The following is a 9407-nucleotide window of genomic DNA, read 5'->3' on the forward strand; positions in this document are numbered from 1 at the left end:
CAGAACACTATGCATGTCAGTCCTCAATTATGCAAGAAGTGGAAGGGGTTACCTATGTTGTCTATCCTTTTTACTAAATTTGTATCCTACAGCTCAAGGTTAGATCTCTAGAAAAGCATCTTGGGAAAAGCACAAGCAATTTCTTAGGTGGAAAGTTGGCAAAGGAAGATTTGGGAAAGCTGCTTGGGACTCTATAATATTGGTTTCAGCCTGCAATCCCACTGAAGCTCTAGATTAGAAATGGACCTTCTCTCTACACAGAGGGTATTCGGTTATGGGGAGGCATGGAATTTTGATCAATGATGTCGGAAAACTCGGCCCGGAATTCCACTTGAAAATTATTTTGATCAATGTTGTTGGAAATCTTGGCCCAAGATTCAGGCTGAATTCCACATGAAAAACATTGTTAAACATATTAGCATGCCTTGTATAGAGAGGAGTTGGACTGAAAGCAAAGAATTGGCAATCCAAAACCACCATGTTGCTTGGTGTAAGGAGTGGAGATGGGGAGAAGCCTGGCTCACCAATCTTCCCCATGCTTCCAAACTCACTGTCGCTGAAAAGATTGGTGAACAGAGGTGGGGTTCTGCTTACAGAGATCTCCAATGGTCTCACATTTTCAACAACAATGGAAATGTAGCATGAGTCCCAAGTTACAAGTTTCAAATGGTCAAAAGGGTCTCTGGGTCAGAATACGAGCTAAACAATGGGCTAATACTTGAAATGCTCAAGCTGATACGGGCCATCGTTACCTACAGTGGAAATTTTGACTACCAGCATTTTTTTTTAAACCGATCAAAATAAGGAGGAAGGGCATTGTCATTTGCCCATGCCAAGCTTTTATTGTATTTTACTTGGTGAGTTAATTAAGCTCACCTCCTTAGCGTGTTGCATCTCTCCTAATCACATTAGAATGTGCATGACGAATTTAAGCATGGTTCTCTCTCTCTCTCTCTCTTTGACAAAGGCCATCAGCATCTGAAGACAAGTAGCCTCAATGTCTATGTGAGAGAAGATTGAGGTTCAGATGACTTGTCTTCAGATGCTGATGGTCTTTGTCAAGGGGAAGAGAGAGAGAGAGAGCATGCTACCAAATCTTACTCACCTCTTAGCTTTGGAGACATTACTAGACATAATGATTAATTCTTGCATATGTAACGTAGTGATTGTCCCCCTTTTTTACATTATTATGTTAGTTTCTCCTTTTAGTTATCTTCAGATGCTGATGGTCTTTGTCAACTGGGAGAGAGAGAGAGAGAGAGAGAGAGAGATGTAACGTAGTGAATCCTTGTTGGTCCCCTTTTTTTACATTATTATGTTTGTTTCTCCTTTTAGTTGCTTACACGTCACTTGAATGAATGTGGATTTGTATAACTGTGGTCTCATAGCCTCTGATGATCTTTTGTCAAAATTCACACTTTCATTCATTATAATTTTCATTATTACTTACACAAGGGCCCCACTTACCTCCACCAAAACAGACCACAACAGAGTGCTACTCTAACCAAACCCCACCACATTATTGTGCTATGCAACATGAACAGATTATATAAAGCTTAACATTCTTCGACTTTATGAAAGGTCCCCATACAAAGGGCAAAGCCTTTTGCTACTTTAACCAAGCCCACCATAGCACCCCCCACATTTTCTTTACATTTGATTAAATGATAAACGACGACTCCAAATTGAATAGCCTTTTTTTCTAAGGTTTATTTTTAGTAATTGGAAAAAAAATTGAATAGCCTTAGGTTCATATTTAGTAATTTCTATTTTCTTGGTCTCACGGCAAGCTCTCTCTGTCTCTCGCGTCGAGCTCTGTGGGCGTCTTTTTTGTTTTTTTTTTAGGCAAAGCAAGCTGTCTTTGTCTCTCGCATCAAGCTCTATGGCCGTCGTTTTTTTTTGGCAAAGCAAGCTCCCTTTGTCTCTTGCATCAAGCTCTGTGGGCGTCGCGAGCTGTCTCTGCCCCTTGCTTTGTCTGCTCGCTGCTAGCTATGTGGGGGCGTTGTGAGCTTTGTGTGGCAGCACCTTGGCGTTTTCTCAAGGCAGCTGTTGGTTGGCTCTGGCGAGAAAGAGAATATGTATAGCCTTAGAGAAAGTTCTAATAATTGATTTATTAATGCCACGTGAGTGGCATTAATAAATATGCATACAAAACGTTCTCAATATGCATACAAAATATTCTCAATAAGTCAATAAGCATACAAAACCTTCTCAATAAGCAAGGTGAACGTATTACTTCAAGCTTAAACTGTCCTGTCTTTATGGAAGGCCCCCAAACAAAGGAGGACAGAGCCCTTCTTTCCCAAAAGGGGCAAAAGCTTTTTTTTGCAAGGCTTTTGTTAACTAATTCTCAATAAATCACCTTCGTTATCGGAGACGGCACCTTTGTTTCTGGGAGCACCTCCATGGTATGCAAGCACCTAGCTTCAAATTAAGCCATCGATATTTCTTCCCTCCTCAATTCAAACTCTGAACCTTCAGAGGTGAGGAGGGCATATGTTGAGCAGTTGTGACTTTTCAAAAGTACACCGGGCTGTTCAGAAAAATGGCCCTGAACTCAAATAGACCAAGGGATTACCTCAGCTATCTGGTTCACAATTGTATGTTTCATTTAGTTCATCAATAACAATTGAATGATTCATTATAACCTTGCTCGTGTGGCAAAGGGTTGTAGACTAATGTTTGATCACATAAAAATGCACCATGCTTGCAAGATGAAATGGGATAATAAGCCCAAAGCTGGCCAGTCAGGCACTCTACCAACAGACATCAGAACTTCATTCTGAAAATGCAGACCACACTAGTCAGTTGTAATGGAGTGTGCAAGTATATACCTGCACTGCAGTTCAAAGCACATCGATTAATAATAGGTATCCAGTTGAAATTTCATCATCACTGGGTCCCAAAATGCACACAGTTAATGATTGATGGATGCATCTAAAGCCACCAATCTGACACAAAAGATCAAGCAAATGATGGAACAAGGACAAACCTGACCAAGAGCATCCCTCATGAGTGTTACTCTAAAAGCTTACTTGATTTTAAAAGATGCTTTTACTGTGGCATACAAGGTTCAACCCAAGTTAAACTTCTGGATAGTTTATCTATGGTTCCACTCAAGTGGAACTTCTGGACTGATTATAGCAAGAACAGTTCCACCCACAACAAACTTTGGAAGCTACACAATTCAACTAACTCGAAAACATGACAAGTCCATTTCAGGGGGGGGCTCCATACAGGTGGTAGCCATGATACTGGACCCACACTAATACCAAGCACATAGAAGCCATGAAGCATAAAATGAAAGAAAATCTTGCCACAGAATCAGCTTAGGATCAAAAAAACCATGACCTTGAGAACATGAGAATTGTCAACAGACCAGATAGTAAGCATAGTCATCAAATGCCTGTGCCAAAATGCTCATACCCAAAACCAAGGAGACAGTTATAGACAGAACTTCAATACTACTCATAAAAGGTCCAGAATAGCAGCAATCCATGCTTCTAGAGCTGGGACTTGAACTTAAAACAAGGAAAATTAATCAAATGAAAATTCTCAAGATCTTCAAAATGGGTCCAAAAAGCCATGAAATGAGTTCTACTCATGACGCTTGATAGTAAGCATAGTCATCAAATGCCTGTGCCAAAATGCCCATACCCAAAACGGGGGAAACAGTTATAGACAGAACTTCGATACTACTCATAAAAGGATCAGAATAGCAGCAACGCCTGTGCTAGGGCCAGCTGGGACTTGGAACTTAAGACAAGGAAAATTCATCGAATGATAATTATAAAGCTCTTCAAAATGGGTCCAAAAAGCCATGACTCCAGCCGCTCAATACAGGAATCAAATACCTATTACTTCACCCTTCCAAAAGTTTTCGCTTTCTCTTGTGTTGTCTGGAACCGCCCATGTCCGAACTTCGAAGATGTGTCAATAAACTTCAACTTAATCTCCTCCAAGGCACTACGAGAAGTCTGCTTCCACAATGACTGCCGCAAAGTGATGACTCTCTTCTTAGGGCCCAAGCAGCAACCTTTGATCATCAAATAATCTTCCTTGACTAAACCATAGTGGGCAAAACCACCCATAGGGGTGATGCCCTTGTCAGTTGGATCGTATTCAGTTGAAGCTTTGTGAGAGTCATCCCCAGCTTTACCAATCTTGTAGATTTTCTTATTCATTTCCGTGCGGTGATGATAGCCCCTTTGACCTGCCCTAGCCACAGTGTAAGAAACACGAGCAGGATGCCAAGCTCCGATACAAGCAACTTTGCGAAGACCCCTGTGGGTTTTGCGAGGGAGTCTTGTGACACCCCACCTAGTCACCACACCCTCGTAACCATGGCCTTTTGTAACACCAATCGTGTCAATCATCTCATCCTTTGAGAAAATGCTGTCCACGGGCACCGCCTTCTCAAAGAGCTTGTATCCAAAGTCAATTTTTTGAGCTGGAGTGCCACCATTCACCTGAATCTCCATAAGGTGAGCTTTTTTCTGCTTAATACCCTTGAGCTTCCTTACCTGCACAACAGAACACCAAAACTGAGAAACATGCTGCTCACAGAAACCACCATAAGAAAATGCATTGATACAGCTCACAGAAACTACAGTACAAATACAGATCCATGCAATACAGACCCTTACTGCATACCTGTGTATGGGCTAGCACCCGAACAACACTGGCATACTTCTTCATCTTCTCTAGCTCAGCATCTACGTCTTTCTTTCCTTCCTCAGACTCATACTTTTTAGAATGCTTTGTAAAAGCCTTCTTCTTGGACTTGCACCAATTCTTATAGAAGCGCCTTCTAAGTTCATCACTCAAATGCTGAGCAAAGAGGGTTGACAATGTTCGTAGGCCACGGGGAGTCTTGACATAAGCAACAAGCCCAACAACTATCATGGGAGGGGTCTCCACAATTGTCACAGCCTCACAGGTCTCCTTCTTGTGAAGCTCTATCATTCAGTAGAATCCCAATAAGCAAAGAGCAGTACACAAATGATTCACCAAACCATATAAAAAGGAGGAAACTCACTTGATCCAGGCTTCTCCACATCCCTCACAATGTGAGTCATGCCAGCTTTGTAGCCTAGGAAGGCTGTGAGATGAGGCTCTTTTAAAGGGTCATCCTTGGGGAAAGATTTCACTACACAATAGCATACAACAATTATGACTTGATAGGTTCAAAAAAAAGCAATATATGACCAATTGGACCAGGATAGGAACAGTGAGTATTACTAGAACTTATACATTAAACATGCAGGGAACTATGAAACGTATTTTGAGCCAACATTTCATGAAATTGCAAGCACTTTGTGATACATGAATCCAAACATTTCTACCTACCCATGCACAACATCCATTACTATGTCATCCCCCTAGACCCTCTGAACACTAGCTTTGTTAGAAGAAACATGGCAAGATGCACTTGTAGCCAGGCAAGAACAGGCATAAAACTAATTTCGAGTCAACCCATCTCCTTGATCAGGATTATCTTTTAAAAAGTAAATTTGGGCACATATGCATAATGTCGCATGCATACATCTTCGGAAAAAATTCCAGAAATGGCATCATGTGGCCTAAATAGTGTCTCTCAAAAATAAATCCACTAAAGTAACTTCTAAAAGATCATAAAATCTCTTGAAAGTACTATGGCGACACCATAATAAGGTTGCAAGATAATGTCATGGACAACTGTAAGCATCATTTGAGTACTAATACAGACCTGTGCAATTTACGTATAGGTGCCACCACCATCAAATTATGTTGTCCGGAAAGCCACCTCATCGAGCACACTCTCTATGAGTCATCATGAAAAGGCCCTAATCGGTGCACAGCCATCAGTCCTTGCACCATAATAAGGTTGCAAGATAATGTCATGGACAACTGTAAGCATCATTTGAGTACTAATACAGACCTGTGCAATTTACGTATAGGTGGAACCCCCTAATCGGTGCACAGCCATCAGTCCTTGCCCCGACTCCATAGCCTTAATCATGACATAATATACCGTGTATATGGCTATCGGCATTATCCTCGGGTTAAACAACCTCGATACGTTCTGGAGTGAAGCAGACGTTTTCCTGATAGATTAAAAAACTTAGAACCTGTGTTTCTCACCCTAACTCCCCTCATCAAGCTACGTATGCCCAACCAGCTACAGAAACCATAATCTGTATGCAGAACCCTGAGCTGCATAAATCTACGAACAGAAACCCTAGCCCCTAATTTGTGCACAAAAACCCTAGCCTAAAACTATAAACACTTGGTGGAGAAGCAGAGAAAACACATACCCTTTCCTCTGTGGCGACGAGCACGTTTACGAGGAAGGAAGCCAAGGGATCCATGGCGGGGATGCTCAAACTTGCGATGGCTCATGGCTGCTGAAGGACAGTCTCCTCCGGAGCCGCGAGCTGAAGAAAAGAACACTTCTTTACGAATGCCTCCTTTTAGGGTTTGCCAATGAAACCAGTTAAACTTAAATTTCACATTATGCCTCCTAAAAAAGACACAATTCAGGAAAAATAAGCTGAAAAGGCTGGCTTCACATGATCCGGGGATCCGGGGCCGGGCGGCCAAGCCACGCCATGAAGTTGGTCATGGTGAGCCATGATGATTCATATGAATATGACTTGGCATGCCATGTCATGGCCACCTTTTTTCCATAGCTCATGCCCATGAATAGCTGCACACATATGGGACCATTAAATATTGTCAGAATTGTTTCAATTGCGCGTACACCTCTGAAGTGGAACCTAGCGAACCATGCACAATTTTGTCCTACCTATCTATATTGCACCTATGTAGTGCTCTCACTCAAAATTGTGAGTGCCTTGCTAGCTAGCACTATGTGCAATGTTGTTGCATCCAAGACAATGCATCTGCATCAAATTTACATAGAAAAATAAGGAAAGAATAGAAATTAACTCTTCTAATTTTCTTGTACCTTTTTATTTTGCACCCAAGATCCATGTCATGTGTATATTTATGTAATTTAATCACAGAGCAGTAGCCCTCTCCATTTTTCATCTTCATAATGCTAATCTTGCCTGTTTTAAGCCATACAAGGCTTTATGCAACTTGGAAACAAAATCTAGATGTGCATGGTCCTCATATCTTGGCGGTTGTACCATGTAAACCTCTTTCTATATAAATCACCATGGTCCTCATATCTTGGTGGTTGTATCATGTAAACCTCTTCCTACAAATCACCATGTAGAAATGTGTTCTTTACATCCATTTGGTGTGAAGCCCATTTCTTAGTTACAGCCACCATAGCAATGAGTGCTCTCACTACTGCCATCCTACAAATCACCATGTAGAAATGTGTTCTTTACATCCATTTGGTGTGAAGCCCATTTCTTAGTTACAGCCACCATAGCAATGAGTGCTCTCACTACTGCCATCCTACCAATCGAATTGAAAGTCTCCTCATAATCAATGCCATGGGTCTATTCATATCCCTTGGCTTACTACCAATCTTGCCTTGTACCTGCTCGCAAACCCATTTGAATTCTACTTTACTTTATAGACCCATCTGTATCCAGTTGCCTTCTTCTCCTTAGACAAAGGCACTAACACCCACATCTAATTTACATCCAATGCAACCATCTCTTTATCCATGAAATCTTCCCAATTTTTATGTCCAAATGCCTCCTCAAATCATTTCATGTATTGCTTTGACCATATAAGCATAATAATGGGTTATATACCCATCATATCTCAACCTGTCCACCACTAGATATCTGGCCCTCGTAGACTTGAGTACATGTAGATCACTACCAGGTGTTCTCAAAAATGCTTTAGCTGTACACTTGGTGTAACAATAGAAACTCCTCATCAAGGCTCTATTGTGCACGAATATCCCCATCAACAAAATCAATGGCCTGCAGAAACATGAGGCATTAGGAAAGGCCGATGCACCGTCTCTTTTCCCTTTCATGATACATGTGAACCTACTACATTTCTAGCACTTGTAGTACTACCAACAACAGATGTGTCAGAATTCCTTACATTCTACCTCAACCTTCATGACCAAGGTCTAACAATAGATGCAGTGCTCTCTAGGTACACTAAACACATGTGATTACTACTCTCAAGGGATATTTTTTGGTGAGTGATTTCCTACACATGTGATTACTACTCTCAAGGGATATTTTTTGGCGAGCGATTTCCTACATGTGATTACTACCCTCAAGGGATATTTTTTTAGCAAGCAATTTCCTAAAGCCACAATGTCTCATTCTCTTTCTGGGTCCCCTTTTACTCTGTCTCTAGGACTTATCTCTCTATATCCCTCTACCTCACTCAATAATCTCTCGATCTTCGTCTTGAATCTTCCTCATCACGTTGAGAGCCATTTTAATCAACTAATCCCAATAAAGAACTTTGCCGAGTAGTTTCGAAAAGGGCTATCCTTGTCGGAAACATTTGCAGCTTTTACTTTTTCATTTCCCAATGAAAAAGGCTTCACAAAGTGTGTTTTTATGCATTCTTGAAATCATAGTTAATTGGAACATTGTATGCATCATGTATATGCATCATGGATCAAGCAAAAAAGAAACATATGTACTGCTCTATTGGCATGCCTATTGTCCCTATATTTTGAAGCTTGTCTAACATGAGAGATTGGCCTTTTATATCCCCTAGTCCTAACATTTAAAAATTGTGCCAAAAAACTCCTTGCCATTTGCACGGTTGCAAAAACAGCCGACATCTTGTAACCACTCTTTCTAAAATAATCCTCTGGCCTCAGCCACTATGTCTTTATAGAGGTGCTTCTCATCATCTTTTCAATCTTCTTTAGATGGTAGTGTCCTTGTACATTTTATTGAATTTTTTATGCACGAAGAAAGCCTATCAAATGCCAAATCCCCACCTCACCTCAAGAATCATAATTACTAATGTCCAAATTATAGTTACTTATGGAAAACAAACTGCACCAATAGACTCATTGGTAGCCGATACCACGTTTTGACCTTCACTTCTCATGTGTTAGAGTAGTGTCTATTCAGTTTCTCTCCTTCGGATATAATTTTTCCAATAAAGAGCAAGGATTGGCTAATCCAAAACATTGCATCAAGAAGATTGCATGGCCCAATGTTTGTAGAACATGAACTCGTGTAACTCTAAGTTATGCACAAGAAAGAGATTATTACATCTTTGCAGAGATGCTAAGCAAAACCCATACATTACAAAAATAAAACATATTACTTATTCAATGATGTCAGAATCATTAGAAATTTTGCCTTCCTCCCATTTCTCAAACTTGACCATGCAACACTTGATCAAGGGATATCTATGTCGTTGTGTATCCCATTCTAAAAACACAAAAGGATTCAAAATAAGTTTAGATTATAGAAACACATTTAAACAAACAAATCACAAATGCCAAGACTGACATC

The 9407-nt window shown here is 40.6% G+C and overlaps 1 protein-coding gene across 2 annotated transcripts; it reads right to left on the reverse strand.

The window, feature by feature from the left end:
• Window positions 1-3525: 3525 nt before the first annotated feature.
• LOC147620570 (large ribosomal subunit protein uL3-like) lies at window positions 3526-6478 on the reverse strand. 2 transcript variants are annotated; one of them, XM_086824810.1, is made up of 5 exons: window positions 5921-6057; window positions 5729-5825; window positions 5039-5149; window positions 4654-4958; window positions 3526-4523 (listed from the first exon to the last, which is right to left on the reverse strand). In XM_086824810.1, the coding sequence occupies exons 3-5, from the start codon at window positions 5076-5078 to the stop codon at window positions 3858-3860; spliced, it is 1011 nt and encodes a 336-aa protein (XP_086680936.1). In that variant the 5' UTR covers window positions 5079-5149; window positions 5729-5825; window positions 5921-6057; the 3' UTR covers window positions 3526-3857. The 2 variants fall into 2 exon arrangements, with proteins under 2 accessions (XP_086680936.1, XP_086680935.1); XM_086824809.1 differs by lacking the exons at window positions 5729-5825; window positions 5921-6057 and adding an exon at window positions 6297-6478.
• Between the last annotated feature and the right edge of the window lie 2929 nt (window positions 6479-9407).

Source organism: Cibotium barometz, chromosome 31, assembly GCF_041138505.1.
Source record: "Cibotium barometz isolate CiBa-2024 chromosome 31, ASM4113850v1, whole genome shotgun sequence".
Lineage (NCBI taxonomy): Eukaryota > Viridiplantae > Streptophyta > Polypodiopsida > Cyatheales > Cibotiaceae > Cibotium > Cibotium barometz.

Excerpts from the sequence above, each read along its gene's own strand:
- LOC147620570 (XM_086824809.1), bottom strand. The coding sequence starts at position 6,381 with ATGAGCCATCGCAAGTTTGAGCATCCCCGCCATGGATCCCTTGGCTTC. Across the intron at positions 4,959-5,038 it reads TGTGGAGAAGCCTGGATCAA|AGCTTCACAAGAAGGAGACC; the intron begins GTGAGTTTCCTC and ends ACTGAATGATAG. Across the intron at positions 4,524-4,653 it reads GGGTGCTAGCCCATACACAG|GTAAGGAAGCTCAAGGGTAT; the intron begins GTATGCAGTAAG and ends TCTGTTGTGCAG.